The sequence below is a fragment of the Microtus pennsylvanicus genome, chromosome 2 (assembly GCF_037038515.1).
Source record: "Microtus pennsylvanicus isolate mMicPen1 chromosome 2, mMicPen1.hap1, whole genome shotgun sequence".
Taxonomy (NCBI): domain Eukaryota; kingdom Metazoa; phylum Chordata; class Mammalia; order Rodentia; family Cricetidae; genus Microtus; species Microtus pennsylvanicus.
The window spans coordinates 149,074,125-149,094,374 of NC_134580.1; the positions used below are offsets into that span (position 1 = coordinate 149,074,125).

The window sequence follows — 20,250 nt, forward strand, 5'->3', positions numbered from 1 at the left end:
TGTTCCCCATTAGATTGCTTCACGTACCCCCTACCCACCCTAAACGTACCGCCGTATTGTCCCTTGACCCCCGTCTGCGGCGCAGCCCATTTGGGCGCGTCCTCAGTGGGCCGATTTTTTTGTGCTTCCCCTTCGCTTTATAGGGGCCATTGCTTTGGGTCCGTCCTCTGAAGTGGCTGGGGCGTCATCAGGCTGGTTAGAAAAACCCGCTCCACGGCGCGGACAGTCAGTCGCGTCGGCACCGCGGAGCGGGCTGCGTCAGGTGGCTGGCACCAGAGGCGCTCGCTGGCTCCCTGCTCTCGGGCTTGGGGCTGCAGCACCAGCTGGAGCGAACCCTTGTCCCGGCGTGGGGCGGCGGCGGCGGGCAGGCACTGCCTTGCGTGTGAGTGCCCCTCACTCACATGTAAGTCGGGGAGCGCGGGGGCTTTCTACCCAAGTTCGAGGTACCCGGCGCGGGCAAGAGCCACCGGGCAAGAGCCGGGACAGGGCAGGGGTGCCTGGCGCCGCTGCCCTGCCTCGCGCTTCCCGGGCATCCTCCAATTCTCTCTTCTCTCTCTTCTCTTCTCCATTGACGTCCCCAAGAGCTAACCCAAGGAGCGCCTAAGGGTAATAGCAAACTCTTGTCATTTTCACCTTTGCACTTTTCTTTTTCTCGTGTGGTTTTTTTCTTTATTTTATTTTTCCCTTTTCAGTTGTTGGGCATTTCTTGGTGCTTTTTTGGTTTGTCGCTATTGTTGGGTGCTTTGTGGTTTGTTCTCGCCCCCTTTTTCGTTTGCTCATCCTTTTTGACGCTAACTCTTAGGCAGCCAGCTCAGCAGCCCCCTACGAAGCCCTGGGGAAGGCCACTCTCGGTGGCCCCAAGACAGTACAGCGGAGACCACGGCGGAGCCCCCCGACACGGGGCGCACAGGAGCCGGAAAGCCCGAGGCCGGGGGCAAGCAGACCGCCCGGGCCAGGCGCGAGCCAAGCTCCCCGAGGAGGCCGGGTCACCATGCTGAAGATGGCCAAGAAGCTCAAAGCCCGAGCGGCGGAGAGCGAGAGGAAGACAGCCGCGGCTGCCGCCGAAGTGGCTGCCGAAGCTGCCGTGGCGGCTGCGGCGCTGGCAGAGCAGAAGAACGGGGACCCCGAGAAGCCCCCCAAGTCCGTCAAAATCCCCGTGAACGCCGGGCACGATGTGCCGCCCGAAAAGTTGCTAAGCGACAAAGAGCGCAAGAAGCTAGAGAAGAAGTTGCTGGAGCAGAGGAAAAAAGAGGAGAAGAAGAGAGAGAAAGAGAGGAAGAAGTTCGAGAAGATGATGATGAAGAAGAAGAAGAATGTGCCAGAATCCCGATCGGAGGCCCGAGGTCCCGAGGTCACCGCCGCCGCCACCGCCGCAACCGCCGCAGGCGAAGACGAGGGCGCCGCGCAGGGCGCCGCCGCCGGGGCCGGGCTCGGCGAGGGCGCCGCCGCCGCCGGGGGCACGAGTAGGGCCTGGGCCCAGTGGGACACTGACTCCGATGAAGATGATGCCTACTATGCGCCACCTCGTGTTGGAGGCGTCGTGTGGCGCCCCGGCCCTGCCAAGGCTGGCGCACTCAGCGCGCACATGCCCCTCGTGGTGTTCCTGGTGTTCTCCATCCGCAGCCCCTCGTGGGTGCTCAACTTCCTCCTGCAGAGGCGCACGGAGCAGGGCCGTGGCTGTGGCTTCGTGTTCGGGGCGACCTGCTGCTTCCGAGTGTTCCTGGGCTGCGCCTTCTTCTCCTTCCTGAGTGGCCGCACCAAGCGCAGAGGCAGAGGCCGTGGGCGCTCCCGGGCCAGGGGCACGGGGCGCCGGGGGCGCGACGAGCGGCTCATCTAGTCAGACCCCCCCACCCCCCCATCATCATCATCCACATCGACCACCACCACCACCACACCACCACCACCTTCCACCTTCACCACCATTGCCGTGTAGTGTGGATCTTTATTAGTGCTTGTGTGTGGACACATTTTCCTTTTTGGTTGCTCTGTCCTTGGCTTTGTGCTTGCCTTGCTTTTGTGCACACTCCCTGCTCTCTGGCTCTCTCAGTGTCTCTCTCTCCTTTTCGAAATTTTCCTAAGTCCGGGCCCGCGCTCCCTCCCTTTCCGCCCACCCTGGCCCCTTGGCGGCGCCCGCCCGCCCTGCAGCAGGAGGAGGGGGATCCGGGGCCGCCCGGCCCGGGGGTGGAGCGCTGGCATCGTGCGAGGGGTCGTCACCACTGCGGGGCCGCCCCCTCTCCCCCCGCGCGGCCAGGCCCCGGCCCCAAGCCGCGGGTGGGGCGAGGAGACGACCCCTCTGTGCATCCCGGCCCGGGCTGGACTTGGGTGCAGGGACCCCCTGCCCGGCCTCCGGGCACCGCCTCCCTGCGCCCGCGCCCGCCCTCCCAGCCGCGGCCCTCCTCCTCCTCCTCCTCTTTCCACCCCCCTCGCCGCCGTCGCCTCCGCCTCCCCCCGCTCCCCCCGCCCGCCGTGGCGCTTTTGGTTCGGGGCGTCGGGCCCGGGCCGAGGCAATAAGAGCGGCGGCGGCGGCGGCGGCAGCAGCAGCTCCCGCGGCTCCTGCTCTGCTCCGCCTCGGCCCCGGAGCGAGGGGCGGAGAGCTGCGCGCTTGCCTTAGTCCGAGCCGCCACCCTCCCCTTGTTCCCCGCTTTCCCGGCCCGCCTGAGGCCGCCCGCCCCGTCCCCGCCGCCCCGCAGCCCGGCCGCGCCCCGCCGCCGCCATGGGCTGCCTCGGCAACAGTAAGACCGAGGACCAGCGCAACGAGGAGAAGGCGCAGCGCGAGGCCAACAAAAAGATCGAGAAGCAGCTGCAGAAGGACAAGCAGGTCTACCGGGCCACGCACCGCCTGCTGCTGCTGGGTAAGGGCGGGGCGGGGGGCACCGGCCCGGCCTGGGAGCCCCGCAGGGCACCCGCAAGGCCTCGCGCGCCAAGCCCGCCCCCCGCCCGAGCGCTCTGGCGCTGTCCCGGGCCCTTTGGCCCGTTGGGCCTTGCGTGTGCGGGGGGCGAGGCCGTCAGGGGGACCCTAGGGCGAAATTCGGCCGGGCGGGGGCTGCAAACAGGGCGTGGGTCCCCCTCGCTCAGTCTCAATCTCTTAGTTGCCCGCACCCCCACCCCTGGCTCCGTGTCTGCGCGAGGCCTACACGGTGCCAGGGGCCGGGGTGCGTGTCGAGAGGGGGAAGGGAGGCCCACGGGGCCCCTCTGACTGCGACAGAGTAGGGCTAGGGACAGGAAACGGGCTGGCGGGCCCAGGGACGGGGACCCGCCTCACTGGGGAGTACGATTTGTTGGGAAGGGGCCCAAAGAGAGGCAAGGGCAACAGGGGGGGGGGGACTCAGGGACCTTGGCCGGGGAGGCTCTGGCGAGGGAAGTGGCCGCCAGGGTGGTGGGGCGAGTGACATCAGCCCCTCGGAAAGGACGGGGCGGTAAAGGTGGTGCAGAGGGGGGAGGGGGCGCAGGCGAGTCGTGGCGCCTAAGTGGGGGGGGCGAGGGAGGAGGGAGCGTGGCGGACTCTGGGCGCGACTCGGGGCGATTCGGGCTGGACCGACTGTGCGCGGAGCAGACGTGTCCTGGGCCAGGCCAGGCCGTGGAAGGAAGAGAAGGAGAATCAAACAAAAATAAGACCAAAAAATAAAAATTAAAAAAAAATTAGTACGCACAGTGCCCAGTGAAGCCAAATGACACGTCATTTTACAGTGTGACCTTTTTCCCCTCTTCTAGACTTACAGGCTTTTTGAAAAGCAAAGAAGAGCATTAAATGGTAGCAGCTGCCCCCCCAGCAGTGCCCCCACCCGTGTAACAACACACACGTTTTCCTGTTAGTCGGCCTCCTTGAGAGTGAAAACACAAAAGTGAAAAATAAAAGCGTATTTTTGAAAGACTCATAAATAAGATAAAACTAGAAAATGACATTTGTCTGTAAATGGCTTCGTGGTTTCGAAATGGCGTTTTTAAATTTTTTGTCCTTTTCAAGGTGGGGGGGCAGAATAAGCGCTCTGGGAAGACTTTGCTGGGTGGAAGCTGATGAAAAGACATTAATTAGTTGTTTGTCAAGTGACATTTGGTTGTTTGGTTTTTCTTCTCTTTTTTTCACTGCGGCTTTTTCTCCTTGGCAAAAAAAGGGGGGGCAAAGAAAAAGGAGGGGTCCCCAAACTAAGAAGATTGTCTCTCCCTTTTAAGGTGCTGGGGGGGGGGGGCTACAAAGGCACACAGGCAAAGTTGTTGAAACGGCCACGAAAACATTACACAACATTGATTAGAATGGAAACTTTCCACTTCTTGGTATTTTGGCTATCTGAATAAATTTGTGAATTTGCTGGGAGCACGGTCACATTTCAACAAAGTAGTTTAATTATCGAAAATAAAATGATAGGAGGCTGTTTTTCTTTGTGCTGGCGTTCGGTTTGATCTTTTTGGATGGGGTCACGTCTTTGTTCTCTCTGGGGCAGATTCAGGAAAGCAGAAAATTATTAGTAAAGTGAAAACCAGTGCCTTTGGTGTTGATGCATTTGCAATTTTAGTAATTAGAGGAGATAAAGGTGGGATCTAAAACTTCTAAAGGCATAATTATGCCATAAATATTAATATGCCACACTTTGATTTTAAAGTACACACCTGAAAAAGTCTAGAATCTTCTGTATGGTGCATTTTTGCTTATGTGAATGTTGATTTAACTCCAGGATGATGTTAATGACACATTAAATTTCTAATCCCTTTGTTTTTCTGTCTTCACAGTGATTTCAAGTGAGCCCACTTATTTGAGACCATTGTTCTTAGCCCACCCTGCTGCTGCTCAGGTCTCCTAGTCTACTGGCTCATTAGACCACAATTAATTAGTGACCTTTGCCATAGAAATCTGTTGCCCTGGCCATTGGCAACGTTTTTGCATTTCTTAAAATGAAATAATTTCCCACAAAGGAAACCTAATCTCCCAACCCCCTTTCATTAGCCCATTTTAACTTTTGCGATGTAAATTAAGTCAATTACAGAACTACAAAACCCCCTGACAGTTATTTCCAGCCCAGTTTTCTATTCTCAACAAATCTGGAAACTGAGGCACAGATCTAGTTCTGTCTATTAAAAAAAAAAAAAGCACAGGTGTCACAATTTTTAACATTTCTAAGATGAGAATCTGAGGATCCTGATTAGTACTCTGTGTTTCCTTCATGGGACCCTCATAATAGTGCCTTTTATATTTAATTTATGAGACTTTTGCACATTTAGGGTGCCTAATAGTGCCTTTTATATTTAATTTATGAGACTTTTGCACATTTAGGGTGGTGTTTGCTTTGAAATCAATGCTTTTGTGGAAACCAATTTTAACTTTTACAGATATTGATTACAGCCTTGGGTTTGAAAGGTAGAAGGGGGGGGAATACTTCACTATCTGGGTACCAAGACAAAAACAATATAATTAAAAAGATTTTTAAAAGCATTCAGATTTATGTGGGAGGAGGGGGAAACCGTTCACTAGTTATTCTCTGACTTGATGGGGTGGGGTGGGGTAGGGTGGCAGGGGGAGGAGGTCTATAAAATGTTACTGTTTAGAAAGAAACAAAAGGTGATTTAAAATAGAGACTTGTGCTTCTTTAGTTGGGAAAAGCCTAGAATCTTCCAGTTTAGGAGTTTCCAGGAATATTTGTGCATACAATGAAAGTCATTTTTCTTTAATTCTTTACTGTTAATGTTGCATGTTGCCTGATGCTAAGAAGGTCTCAAGTACCATGTTTGATATTAAACTGTGTTGGGTTTTTTCTTTGTTTTTTGCTCCTTTTTTGTTTGTTTGTTTGTTTTTTTGCTTTTTACCCCCTGCTGCTGACAGATAATTGATGGCCTTCCATTTCCCTCTGCAACATGGTAGTTGTATCCAGAAGAAAAGTATCTTTAGAAAGATTCCTTTTGCAGGGAAAGGGAGTGGATAAGTGAATAAAATGTAGCATTGGTGTTAGGGCGGACTGCAAGCATGCTAGAGAGCAGCTGCTTTGGTGTTGGGAGGAGGTGCTGCAGCGGGACGTGATGTGACGTTGGGGGTCTGCAGTGTCTAGGCATTGCCTGCCAGTCCTGGGTATTTTAACCATAACACATCTAACAAACAGGAAATTAGGTGGCTGCTGCATTTCTGTATACCTTTGACCACATTTCAATATTAAGTTCACATTTTTTACTTAAAATTTTCGCCCCTCCAATGACAATTACGTCATCCCCTCATAACTTCATGATTTTTAAAAACCCAAAGAGAAAACAAACCAACAGCAAAACTCACAAAATAATTAAAATTAAAAAAAAAATCTATCTTAAAAACAGCAGAGCCCTTAATTCTTGCTTGTTACTCTATGGTGAGATACTTCAGGTAGACCCTAAGTTGGACATGTCTTTGTTTTTCACGGCGTCGTCACGTCCAGGAAATTTGCAATTGTGTCACTTTGTGTCTGTTGTGTGCTGCTTTGCTGCTTCTCAAGGCCATCATCCACGCGAAGTGTGGCAAGCATCTGTCTTAACCCCCTCACTTTCCTTCTCAGGTGCTGGAGAGTCTGGCAAGAGCACGATTGTGAAGCAGATGAGGATCCTGCATGTTAATGGTTTTAATGGAGAGTAAGTGTCAAATCCAAGCAGGGTGCGCAGAAGGAGTGGCCCGTGCCTGGCCTGTAGGAGAGTGTGTACTAACGTCCAGAAAGCACAGCTGCTAATTGCCACTAATTATTTTTTTCTAATTTGCATAGTAGACAGCCCAGGAAAGAGCTGATGGGTGCACTCCCATCTCAACCTTTGGTGCAACAATAGGAATAACAGTAAAAGCACCCGTGTCCACCCCAAGCGGCCCCTCGCGCTGGAAAATGGTGCCTGGTTGCAGAGGACAGTGAACAGCACTTGGCCGGGTGACAGCGTCTCTGAGGCCAGGTCCTCTGCTGCAGCCTCGGTCTGCTGCAGTGCGGCTCCAACATGGCCGACAGGGCCTTGGCCACCCCTTGTCCAGCCAGAGCTGGCCAGCACAGGAGGTCCCCACCCACCACCCTGCGGGTTTTACTGGAGTAAACTGGTGTGGGCTTTTGTACCATCAGGAAAACCTCGGTTCAGCTACGTGTTCACTTAAAAGTTAGAATCCACAGCCACGAGGCCGGCAAGCTTCAAGCTTGTGCATCCTTAGCCCCTGCAGAATTAATGTTTCTCTAATTAACAAAAGCAATACTCTAACCTAAACATGGGGGGAAAAAGAGTACAAATGATGAAAAGACAGGAAACTAGCTTCTTCTGGCTAGTCCAGGGGCATTTTGCCTTTGAAATGACCTTCCTGGTTTAAGACAATATGGCGATACAGTACTGCCGTGAGAATGGAGATTTTTCTTAGAGAGAGAGAGAGAGAGAGAGAGAGAGAGAGAGAGAGAGAGAGGAGGCAAATATGGGGTCCTGCCTCCCATGAAGAATGCAAACTGAGGAATCACTCGATGCAGTAGGGAATTTGCCTTTTCTGCTTAGCCCCCATTGTTCTCAGTGATGAGACAGGATAAACTTGCTCCCTTGGGCTGTTTTCACTGGTTATTCTCTAGGTGAGAAGCACTAGTTTGTAATTACTGGTTAGTTAACCTAGTTGGTTAATATTCCCACCCCCTTTCTTCACCCTGATTTAGTTGAAAAATCTGGCCTTTGGTTGTATTTTAACTTAACCACCTGGAGAGGGGCACCTACTTCTGCCCCCTACCAAGCCTTAAGCACTGGGGATTCAGGATGCCACAGGCTGCTCTTTATGAAAGCTTCTAGAATTTGTTAGATTGACTAATCAGGTTAGAAAAAGATGACATCACCCATGTGAAGGGTTTGAATTCAGATGCTCTTTAAATTATAACCCCAAATTCAAAGATTAGTTAATAGGCAGTGGGGAGGGGCCTCGCTCACTAATTTCAGAATTGACTCAGTTACTACTGTGCACCCATAATCTAACCTATTGAGTAAATCACTGTCACCTACGAGAAATCGATTCTAGGATTCTTAATTCCTAATTCTGCCTTCTCAAAGCCTAACCAAGGAGATTGGCACCTGTCAGTTAGCAAGCAGAATACGAAAACATCCCACCCCAGATGTGAGGGATTTTTTATTATGAGGCTAGTTAAGGAAAAATAATCTGGCCATGCACCTCAAAATATTTAATCAAAAATACCTTGCGGGACGTGGCTAGCATTTTAAGGAAACAGCAGCCACTGTTAGGTTGAGTCAGATGGAAGCGATGTCATCCTTTAAGTTTTATTAGTTTACAAATTTCCCTAAAGTCTTATTTTTTTAAAAGCCAATTCTCCCTAAATATTGCTGCAGCTGACGGTTCTAAACCAGAACTTCTCCTTTCTATTTTCTCTCTGAAAAGAGGAAGAGGCATTCCCAGTTTGCCTTCTTTGTGGATCTCCAAGATGATAAATTTAGCCCATGAAAGTGATATTCGGAGCTTCCATGGGGGGCAGGATTCCCTATTTTGACCTGGTCCAGCTACGCCTCGAAGGTTCTGTCACTATGGTATTGACCAGAAGTCTCTATACCCTGTTCTTGGCCTAGCCGCCATTACATTTTTAAAGAGTATAACATAATATTAATTTGACCTTGAGAAATACAGAGGTCAAATATAGACTTTCCTAACTCAGAGCTAACTTCCTGAAGTTTTAATGCCAGGAAAGATGAACCCTGGTTGAGCCAATTGATTACGTGTTTATGCCCCACACGTAGCCCCCACCACGACAGAAAGGTGATTCAGTTTACACCAGGAAATGAGGAATGTCCCATTTGTGCTGTGGTGGGCCAGGAAGGACATGAGGAGATCTGACAGTAAGGGCCAGGAGCCTTCTGAAATCCCATAGTCTCAAGCCGTCTATGGCAAGTCACTGCCACGGCTCCTTGGTGCCTGTGCATTTAGTGAAAGCAGAAGAAAATAATTACCTGTCCCTCCTGTCTCCAGCCTGAGTCTCTTGAGGGCCCCACTAATTCAGCCAGGAAAGTGTGGAACACTTCCCCCTGCGGCCTACAGTCTCAGTGGACATTCCCAGTTAGTCAGGCAAGCCACCTAAGGCTTCACCGGGAGGAGTGCCCAGGACTGTCAGGTCGCTCTCACCTGGTTATGTAGGGATGCAAGAGGCTTTGTGGGGTTTGTGTGCTATTGCAGTGCCTTGCAGATAGGTGAGCTTTCGATCTCTCTTTGAAAGGGGCGGCGAAGAGGACCCGCAGGCTGCAAGGAGCAACAGCGATGGGTAGGCACATTCAAAAACAGAAAACTCTTCTAACAGACAAAACAAACATGAAGATCATAGTGGGGAAACTGAGGACCAGACTCGGGAGCAGAATAGAGATCATCTCAGGGCCATCAGCCATTTTGGTGTGCATTTGCAAATGTCGTGTAATCCAGTAAAGTGCTCAACAGAAAATGTTTTGGCCCAAAGGATGCAGCTGGGAGAAAGTTGGCCATCTCAGCCTCTGAGGAAAATTTAAGATTTTAAGAATAGATATTTTCCTTATGGTCTTTATTTCCCCTCCACTTAAATCATTAAATTCTGTCCACACAGTGGTCAGCCTAACCTTAAAATTTTAATACTCTTTGGGGAAAAAAATTAATATTTCCTCAATTAAAACTATTCGTTGCCTCCTAGTATTTTATCTTGGGGAAAATATATGCCTAATGTCGTGGCACTTTGTGGCAGGCCATTGACCTTGACGCCTCTGGCCTCAAAATTTATTTTAAAAAAAATTTAAATTTTAACGCAAGGCACTTTACATCAATCAGTGAACAAGAGCATTTGTGACGGCACCCCACTCATTCCCATTGTTTATTATTTTGCTTTCTCCTCCCCACAAGCATCTCATGCCTGCAGACACACGCACACGCATGCCAGGCATCCATCCAGCTCCATTCGCTCACTCAGCATGCAGGACGGAGCAGCTATTTCTCATATCAATTCATAGAGAAGCTTCTAGTCTAGGACATCGAAAAGAAATGGCTTCTGAGACCGGGCATGGGAGGGTCAAAGGATATGGGGGTCGGGGACAAAGTGACTGACACATGTTTGTTCATCTGTTTCTTTTAGAATATATTACCCCTACTAGATGATGGCTACAGTCCTCCATCTTCTTCGCTATGTCCTCTCCCAACTATCCCAACTTGCATGCTTCAATTGCCCGGTCTTAGGAAACTAATAAGAATACTATTCTGTTGTCTGGGGGGAGGGGGAGGGGTCCCTACCTATTTCCTAACCTTTAGACATAAGTGACAAAGGAAGGAGGAAATGACATCCTTGATTGGCTACAGTATAGTAGAAGAGCAATCAGAAAAGGCATCGATAGATTGATTATCGGCTGTACCAAAGGTTGGCATCTGAGGAATGTGGCAAGCCCCTACTGAGAGAGCCTACTACGTATTGTGTTGTGCTAAACCTCTCAACCTTACTAATACTTACCTGCACGTCTTTCCTCCTATGACTCTCTACTCTACAAGTAAAAATCAGTATTAACAAGCCTGATAAATAAAATTCTCTGCATGTCTCAGCAATCCCTGTATCTTGCGTCTGTCTTCTGTCTACTCTCTTGTCTGTCTTTCCCCACAAGCATAAAGATAGGGTAGAGAAATGGAGGATGGGTTCCACATAGCTTTCCCCTACCACTTAACAGAAGGGAGAGGGGGCAGGACCTACTAAAAATGCTAACCCCACTAATCTGCCTTACACTTTTCTGGGGGGTGGGATGAGGGGGACAGCATCCTAGGGGGTGGAACAAGGGGGCGGGTGGGGGAGCATCCTATAGAGACCTCCAGCCCCAACACTACTCAGATAGAACCCTGGAACTGGCACACGTAGTTTAGAGACATCTAAGGGGTTTTCTCTAAATTTCACAATCAGCGTTAAGTTCATTAGGCGGCTTTACAAAGGAGGGCAAACCTGCCAGCCCCTGATATGACGGCTCCATCTACATAGTAATCTCTTCAATGGAGAGGTTTTGTTTTAGTACTACACGCCCGAATTAGATTGTAGATTTTCTATTTTAGCTGTTTTATACTGGGTACACTCCCACACCTATTCACATACGTAGATGAATACTGAACACGTTCTCAGAATATCTGTATTTTAAGACTGGAAGCTTTCCAATTATCATACTACTACTTAGAACAAAATATCAAACTGAATGAGGAATCTTCCCTGGGGAAATGCTTCCTTCTACCTGTAGGTTGATTGGAGTAGTTAATACTCATATAACCTCATTTTTCTGTTGTGGAGCCTTAAAACCCAAGAATTGGGGCTCTCAGTACCAATGGCTGGGAACCCTTTTAAAAAAAAAATCCTGGAGTAGATTTGTCCCAAGGCAGGATAGGGGAGGCTCACTGTGAACTCTAAATCAGAGTACTAGGGCCACCAGACACATGCTTTTAGATGTCCACATAGCCAGTCTCCAAGTTTAACACTAGGGCGGGAACTGCGTCGCCTCCCTAAGAGAACCAGTCCCTCTGAGGGGTGGGGACCCCATGCCTTTAAAGAGTCTGAGGGCCCCCAGGCAGCTTTCAGGGTGTGTCTAACTCCCGCATCTCGCCCCCTCCCCCCAAGCCTACATGCCACCCACCCCCCCACCCCTAGGACAGCTCCTCCAATCTGCAGGAGCCAAAGGGCCTTTCCTCTTGCCTCCTTTTCCTGTTTCCCCAAGTGGTGGGTTTGCTTTATTACAGATGTAAAGAGAGGCAGCTTGCCCTCCTCCTGGGGAGGGAGGGGTGGTCTGATTCTCCCCTGTCATGACATGGGACCTTAGCACTCAGCCCCTCCCTCCTGCTGATGAGTATCCCCAAGCCCTAAACCTTGCAAACCCTTACCTACCAGGGAAGATTAGTGTCTAGGAGCCACCTAAAAGATGGACCCCAATAAAAGTATGTAGTGAGATCATTCAGAGCACAGAGCCCACTCCCCAAATACACAAACCTGGGTGGAAGAAGAGCCCTGTTTAAATATCGGCTGTTACAACTCTTCGTGAAAGAATGGGTTCTTTGGGTGTGGGCCTATTGGTGGGTCTGCACATGATCCCCAGGTCTCCACCCCATTGGCAGGCATGTACAAGACCCCCAGGTCCCCACCCCATTGACAGGCATGTGCAAGACCCCTAGATCCTCGCCCTGTTGGTAGACATATACAAGACCCCCAGATTCCCACTCCGGATGGCGGGTGTGCACATGACCCCAGATTCCCACTCCGGATGGTGGGTGTGCACATGACCCCAGATCCCCGCCCTGTTGGTAGACATATACAAGACCCCCAGATTCCCACTCAGATGGCGGGTGTGCACATGACCCCAGATCCCCACCCTGTTGGTAGACATATACAAGACCCCCAGATTCCCACTCCAGATGGCGGGTGTGCACATGACCCCAGATCCCCGCCCTGTTGGTAGACATATACAAGACCCCCAGATTCCCACTCGGATGGCAGGTGTGCACACGACCCCAGATCCCTGCCCTGTTGGCTGGCATGTACAAGACCCCTAGATCCCTGCCTTGTTGGTAGGCATTTATAAGACCCCCAGATTCCCACCCCATTGGCAGGCATGTACAAGACCCCTAGATCCCCGCTTTGTTGGTAGGCATATATAAGACCCCCAAATTCCCACCCAGATGGCGGATGTGCACACGACCCCAGATCCCCACTCCTTTGGTGACATGTACAAGACCCCCAGGTCCCCATCCTGTTGATGGGTGTGCACAGGACTCCATATCCCCACCCTGTTGGTAGACATATACAAGACCCCCAGATTCCCACCCAGATGGCAGGCATGCTCACAACCCCAGATCCCAACCCCATTGGCGGGCATGTATAAGACCCCCAGATCCCAACCCCATTGGCGGGCATGTATAAGACCCCTAGATCCCAACCCCATTGGCGGGCATGTATAAGACCCCTAGATCCCAACCCCATTGGCGGGCATGTATAAGACCCCCAGATCCCAACCCCATTGGCGGGCATGTATAAGACCCCCAGATCCCAACCCCATTGGCGGGCATGTATAAGACCCCCAGATCCCAACCCCATTGGCGGGCATGTATAAGACCCCCAGATCCCAACCCCATTGGCGGGCATGTATAAGACCCCCAGATCCCAACCCCATTGGCGGGCATGTATAAGACCCCTAGATCCCCCCCTCATTGGCAGGCATGTACAAGATCCCCTGTTCCCCACCCCACTGGTGGGTGTGCATATGACCCCTAGATCCCCACCCTGTTGGTAGGCATATACAAGACCCCCAGGTTTCCCACCTATTGGTGGGCATGTACAAGACCTCCATATCCCCAGCCCATTGGCAGGCAGGCATGCACAAGACCCCTAGACTCTCACCCTGTTGGTGGGCATATATGAGACCCCCAGATCCCCACCCAATTGGTAGACATACATGACCCCTTAAAGCCCCGCCCCATTGGAGGGCCTATACAAGACCCCCAGATCCCCACCCCGTTGGTAGGCATATATGAGACCCCTAGATCCCTGCCCTGTTGGTAGGCATAACATGTACGAGACCTCCAGATCCCCACCCCATTAGTAGGCATATACAAGACCCCTTAGAGCCCAGCCCTGTTGGTAGGCATATTCGAGACCTCCAGATCCCCACCCCGTTGGTGGGCATATATGAGACCCCCAGAACCCCACCCCATTAGTAGGCATATACAAGACCCCCAGATCCCCACCCCATTGGCAGGCATGCACACAACCCCAGATCCTCACCTTGTTGGTGGGCATATATGAGACCCCCAGATCCCCCACCCCATTGGTGGGCATGCACATGACCCCCATAGCCCCGCCCTCCTGGCAGGCATGTACATGAACCCTAGATCTCCACTTGAGGCCCACCTGCCACCACCTTCCCCCTGGCTATAGTTGCTGCTGGTCCCCCATCTTGTATATCTGTGAATTAATCTTCTACCCTATTTCACGGGAAGGGGAGGATGGTTTAACTATATCCATCTTGTGCCTTTTATCACAGAGGTCAGCAAAAGCAGCTCTGTCTTAACTTTGTCACGACCAACTCCAGCCCTGACTCAGTTTCCCCATCAGAAAGATAGCCTGTTCCTCTCCATGTCCTGTTCTGCGCCATCAGGCCTCACACTCTGCAAGTCTTGCTGATCCTCTAATCCCCCACTACACATGCAGAAGACAAGGCTCAAGCTAGACAAGATGAGATCTGCTCCAACCAAGGGGGACTTTGCTGGTCCCCTAAAGACAAGATCACGATTCCCTATGTCTGTGCCTGGTATAAAGGCTGTCTCCTAAAAGACACACGGCATTCTGTAACCTCTGCAAGCTAACATTCCAACTGGGGGACAGCATCCACCCCCATAGCTAGAGGTTGTGACCTTTACCTGTGGGGTCAGTGACTCTGACTGCATACAGATCACCCCAGAAAGGCCACATCGGCTATCCCGTGGACTGGTTAAAATAAGAAGCCACGGACCATTTGGCCAGCTCCTCCCCCAGTATACATGAACTCCATACCTACCAATAATGTGGGGACCAGAAAGGTCTCCTAATCACAACTGGGGGCCAGTGTATATTAACACCATTAAAGAAAAGTGCCTTGAGGCATGGTGCCCCAAGTATCATCTCCCTATAGAATACTGTCTCCCTCTGACAAGTTCACAGCTATTTAGATAAATAATAAATCTACAAGTAAATATATGGGAATGGGCAGCCCTAACATCTATAATAAACACTTGTCACCCCTGGGTTTCACAACATTCTGAATCCCAAGTTCAACGTGCCCTAACCCTACCTCCACACCACCCCCAATATGTATAAGTCAAGAAGGAGCTGCCCAGAAAGCTTTTAGGTGTGGTTAGAATAGCAGGTGGACCAGGTGCAATTTCTGGTACAGTTGATGGAGATCTCGATGCCACATCACTAATCTGGCCCTGTTGGGTGTGTCCTTAGGACATATTTGGGGAAATAATTTAGTTTTATTTGGGTGCCTCTAATTTCTACAGATCTGAACCCACAACTCCTTGGAGAACAGAATACTATGCTTTTTAGTTGACATGTCTCGATGAAGGTGACATCCTGACGATCAGGATGCAATATGATTTTCTTTTTTCTTTTCAATTCCACTGTAGTGAGAAGGCCACCAAAGTGCAGGACATCAAAAACAACCTGAAGGAGGCCATTGAAGTATGTGCACTCCCTCTTGCTCATATCTTTTAGCACCCCCTCTTCCCATAGTGCTGCCCCCTGACCATGTTTGCTAAATCATTTTCAGACCATTGTGGCCGCCATGAGCAACCTGGTACCCCCTGTGGAGCTGGCCAACCCTGAGAATCAATTCCGCGTCGACTACATTCTGAGCGTGATGAACGTGCCCAACTTTGACTTCCCACCTGTAAGCTCCACCTCAACCCTGGCTTCCCTTCCCCCGCTCACCTGAGCAGGAGCAAGGCCCAATGGGAACACAAGGGACAAGCTTGCATGTAGGCAAGACTGACCAGACACATACTTGCCACATGAATGCATACGTTCATTCAAAGCCTATGCTTAATACCAAAATAAAGATGTTTGTTTGTCCCCACCCCAACATAAGTGACAGAAGCATCTACCCATGACTCTGGGTGCTCCCCAAAGATGAAATGGTGCTAATTCCACTGATTTCTAGGGTTTAGCAGGACCGCAGGCCCTTTCCACACATTGCTTCAAGCGGGGCTCACGCTTGAACTCACATAGTGAACTGTGGCCTCAGGGGCAGGTGTGTGCACATCTTCTAACCAACATTCTCTCCTGGGTTCTCTTTCAGGAATTCTATGAGCATGCCAAGGCTCTGTGGGAGGACGAGGGAGTGCGTGCCTGCTACGAGCGCTCCAACGAGTACCAGCTGATTGACTGTGCCCAGTAGTAAGTAGCCAGTGGCACACGCGTGTGCACACGCACGACAGACGGAAACACGCATAGAAGCTGCTAACCCACAGGCACTCAGAAAGTTCTAGTCGGATTCATTTGTTTTATAAAGCTCTTAATTGTGCTTTATAGCATACTGATATTGTTTTACATAAACAGTTACTACCTGCTAGAGCAAGGCAGTAATTACTGTAGTAAAGTGGGAACTCGTGGAAATGACCTAAGCATTTAGGGGCGTACTCAATACAGCAAGCACGTAGTGGTCCCATCATAAAAACACACAAGATATTTTTATTTGCCCATGCCTTATAAGGCACAAAGCACCCCTACTTGGGGCTGGTGAGGGGGGAATACAGTGACCCTTTCCTAGGCCAGCTCTTCCACAGGGACTTCCTTTGTTACTTTCAGTGTTGCTACATATATAGGCAGTCATGGTTTAAGACACAAAGTTACATGTTCTTTCAAGGAACTGAAAAGCAATCCCCACGGGCCCCAGCCCCCCTCCTTCAACAAAGTTCCTGATTTTTCTCAAAAGTTTGTACTAAAAGCTGGAAGCACTAATTATAGAAACACAAAACAAATGGAAATCCTGGAATTGTTTGTGATTTGTATTCTGGATCCAATTCAGGAGTTAAGTACAGATACAAGATGAGGAGTCTTAGCCACCCCATGGCAAATTGTGGGGGCCAGCTTCTTTGGGGCCCCTCCACTTTGTTGTTGTTGTTGAAAGCACTGCAGTACACTCCTGAAGACTGCCTCGTGCACCAACTCTGAAAAGTTTTTAGGAAACTTCAAGAAAAAGTTGTGTAAGCTGCCTCCCAGGCACACAGCACACAGTGGCCCGCCCGTGTCTTGTTTAACTACCTTTCTGTTGGAGGGGGCAGGCTCTGGGCCTGGACCCGTTTCTTAAGCTGCCAGGTTTGTGTTTGTTGAGCTGCAGTTTGGCTGGCCCCACTCCAGATGTCTTCTCACAAGATTTGGTGCTAAGGATCTATTTATAGAATTGTGGTTCTGTTGCCATGGCAACATGCTGGAGGCCAGGGTGGCTGGGGAGCTATTTCTGGGCCTGTGCTGTAATGTAAGATTGATTGGGCCAGTTAGTGTATCCTCTAAGCCAGACTAACTCAGAACTGGTAAAAAGGAAGGGGAAGAAGGGAAAAAAAAACAAAAAACAAAAACAAAAAAACAACAACAACAACAAAAAAAACTTAGGGGAGTTCTTTAAATAGTAGACCTGCTCCTTTGAGATTTCTCTCTTCTGATTACTTTAAACCATTCCCAGACCCTGCCCGCCCCAGAAACCCCTCCAAGCCAACATTTACATTGCTTTTGCACATTATATTATCCCAGTCTTGCACAAGGCAAAAGTTAATTTCCCTAATTGTGTTTAGAGTTGAGCTTCCCCCACAAGATTGGGATTTTTATTTGTTTGTTTTACTTAAACTAAAAGTTTGCCATCTGAAATGTTCTATTTCGCAGACCCAATAGATAGGAAGGAGTTTTGTGTTTTTGAATTGGTGAAGGCAAGATGGCCCAGCTTTTAACCAACGAGACTAATGCACAGTAGGTGAGGTCAGGCAGGTTCAAAGTGAAGGGCCAGGCCGCCACCCCCTTGGAAACCTGTCTGTTGTTTCTGTGCCCACCGTTTGCACACACGTGCTGACCACCATGCCCCCCTTTCTTTTAAGCTTCCTGGACAAGATTGACGTGATCAAGCAGGCCGACTATGTGCCAAGCGACCAGGTATGTGTGTCTCTGGCCTCAAGGCTATGGCTCCATGTTGCTGATTCCCCATCTTGGGCCATTAGGGTGAGGATCACTGACCCAGCTCTTTGTTTTAGGACCTGCTTCGCTGCCGCGTCCTGACCTCTGGAATCTTTGAGACCAAGTTCCAGGTGGACAAAGTCAACTTCCAGTAAGTGGATGGTTGTCGAGTCCTAACTCTGTCCTGTAGAGTGGTGGGCCCAGGATAACCCAGCATCCTTCCTCTTCCAGCATGTTCGACGTGGGTGGCCAGCGCGATGAACGCCGCAAGTGGATCCAGTGCTTCAATGACGTGACTGCCATCATCTTCGTGGTGGCCAGCAGCAGCTACAACATGGTCATTCGGGAGGACAACCAGACCAACCGCCTGCAGGAGGCTCTGAACCTCTTCAAGAGCATCTGGAACAACAGGTGTGTGGGGTCTCCCAGCCCGCCCTGCAGGGCTCCTGCGCCCAGACCCCGGCGCTGACTCCAGCCTTCTCTCCTCAGATGGCTGCGCACCATCTCTGTGATTCTTTTCCTCAACAAGCAAGACCTGCTTGCTGAGAAAGTCCTCGCTGGAAAATCGAAGATTGAGGACTACTTTCCAGAGTTTGCTCGCTACACCACTCCTGAGGATGGTACGTGCTCCCTACTGGTTTGGTCAGGTGGTTCTTGGGTGAAGGTGTAGCTATGAGTCCCCACCCCCTCCCACTGGTGGCGACAGGGACATTTATTTATTTCATTTTCTTATGCCGAGATCAGGAGTGTAGGAAACAGGCTACAACGGTGTCAGGCTGATTCTTCTAAACTGATTAGAATAATTAATAATGTTTGCTTTTGTTGTGTGTTTGCAGCGACTCCCGAACCTGGAGAGGACCCACGCGTGACCCGGGCCAAGTACTTCATTCGCGATGAGTTTCTGGTAAGCAGGGCTTGTCCGTAGTCCCTCACTGCTCCAGTCAGTGCTGGGTTTGGCGGTCGAACCATCCCAGACTTCTTCCATTGTATTTTACCAGCAATGACTGATCCTCGGTGGGTGGGGTGTGAGGGCTTCCTAGAGAGGGTCGCTGACTGAGTCTGTCTTCCGCCCACAGAGAATCAGCACTGCTAGTGGAGATGGGCGCCACTATTGCTACCCCCACTTTACCTGCGCCGTGGACACTGAGAACATCCGCCGTGTCTTCAACGACTGCCGTGACATCATCCAGCGCATGCATCTCCGCCAATACGAGCTGCTCTAAGAAGGGAACACCCAAATTTAATTCAGCCTTAAGCACCAATTAATTAAGAGTGAAACGTAATTGAAAAGCAGTTGATCACCCACCATAGGGCATGATTAACAACGCAACCTTTCCTTTTTCTCCCCAGTGATTCTGAAAACCCCTCTTTCCCTTCAGCTTGCTTAGATGTTCCAAATTTAGTAAGCTTAAGGCGGCCTACAGGAGAAAAAGAAATAAATAGGCCACAAAAGTTCCCTCTCACTTTCAGTAAGTAAAATAAAAGCAGCAACAAACAGAAATAAAGAAATAAGTACAAAATGAAACATTGTGTTGTGCAGCATTAAAAAATCAAAATAAAAATTAAAAATAAAATAAAGCATTATGTCATTTGACTGATTTGCGCCGAGTGGGTCCCAATGTCCATGGGTGGGGCTTGGTCTATGCACCAGCTGGGCCTCCATGGTGAGAGATGGGTCCCAGGACTCTGAGTGGAGTGACAGGTGGCCACTGTATATTGGAGGGTGGGCAGGGGGGACCTAATTTTTGGAGCACCAACGCTTCCATCCCTCATCTTTCCCCTAAACAGATTGCTAGCTACCATTGCTTTCCCCCGCCTAAGGCTAACAGCCTACTCTTGGGAATAGGGGAGTGGAAGGGGCGTGTCTGTGGGCAGGGTTTCCTGTTGGCGGGGGAGATGGGAGTTGAGTAACAGTTGAAAACCTTCATCCCACACCAAGATGAACTGGGTGCAGATTAATTACACATCTAAATTAAAAATAGGAGGTTGGAGGGGATGACTATAAGAAAATGAGAAATCACATAAAAATATCCTCGGTGTCAGATTGGGTGAAATAAACTGGATTGACTAATAAGTAAAGAGTTCTGAAGAGTCAATAAGCAAAACTATGGGAAAAGTACAATTAATTGCTAAAGAAGATATAATTACAAATACAGCATGAGGTGTCATCAATAAGAAAGCTTTCATTATGATTGGGGGTGAGATGGGGAGACTTGGGGCAATATCAAGCTTAATTGGACTATGATTTAGGACTGAGATCCACTGTACCCCCTTCATCTTTGCCCTTCGAGCTCATTCCCCAAGTCTCTCTGGTCTTCCCATAGCCAGTTTGCATTGTAGCGACCTGGTAATTAGATTTTGTAGATTTGGGTACAAAATAAACCCAGAACTGTCCAAATAATCCTATAATCCAAGTAAAGATAGAGGCTTGCTAGGCAAATGTCCAGGCAAATCCATATTCTCATATTGGGATTCTCATAATCCCAATAAATGTATATAATCCCCCCAAATGTACATAATCCCAATAAATGTACAATAGAAATAAAGATGGGGTTTGCTATACAAATAGCCAAAAGACAGGCCCACAAATTCCCACAATCCCTCAAAGCTACCCAATAAATGTACA

The 20,250-nt window shown here is 50.0% G+C and overlaps 2 protein-coding genes across 6 annotated transcripts in view; both read left to right on the forward strand.

Moving 5' to 3' along the window:
* Gnas (GNAS complex locus) overlaps nt 1-19,202 on the forward strand; it is a 62,471-nt gene extending 43,269 nt beyond the window's left edge. Inside the window, exons 1-12 of one of the 5 annotated variants that reach the window (XM_075963250.1) lie at nt 2,475-2,852; nt 6,510-6,582; nt 9,171-9,215; nt 15,089-15,143; nt 15,232-15,351; nt 15,760-15,857; nt 17,549-17,603; nt 17,702-17,775; nt 17,856-18,035; nt 18,114-18,244; nt 18,461-18,528; nt 18,701-19,202. In XM_075963250.1, the coding sequence (XP_075819365.1) occupies nt 2,714-2,852; nt 6,510-6,582; nt 9,171-9,215; nt 15,089-15,143; nt 15,232-15,351; nt 15,760-15,857; nt 17,549-17,603; nt 17,702-17,775; nt 17,856-18,035; nt 18,114-18,244; nt 18,461-18,528; nt 18,701-18,847 (1,185 nt within the window). In that variant the 5' untranslated portion in view covers nt 2,475-2,713 and the 3' untranslated portion in view covers nt 18,848-19,202. Of the gene's footprint in view, nt 1-2,474; nt 2,853-6,509; nt 6,583-9,170; nt 9,216-15,085; nt 15,144-15,231; nt 15,352-15,759; nt 15,858-17,548; nt 17,604-17,701; nt 17,776-17,855; nt 18,036-18,113; nt 18,245-18,460; nt 18,529-18,700 lie in introns of those variants that run through there. The other 4 variants (XM_075963254.1, XM_075963252.1, XM_075963253.1 and 1 more) reach the window with 4 other exon arrangements.
* Nucleotides 229-1,983, forward strand: LOC142844586 (uncharacterized). Its single transcript, XM_075963256.1, has 3 exons — nt 229-403; nt 583-606; nt 803-1,983. Exon 3 carries the CDS (start codon nt 992-994, stop codon nt 1,835-1,837), a length of 846 nt encoding a protein of 281 aa, XP_075819371.1. The 5' UTR covers nt 229-403; nt 583-606; nt 803-991; the 3' UTR covers nt 1,838-1,983.
* Nucleotides 19,203-20,250: the final 1,048 nt, after the last annotated feature.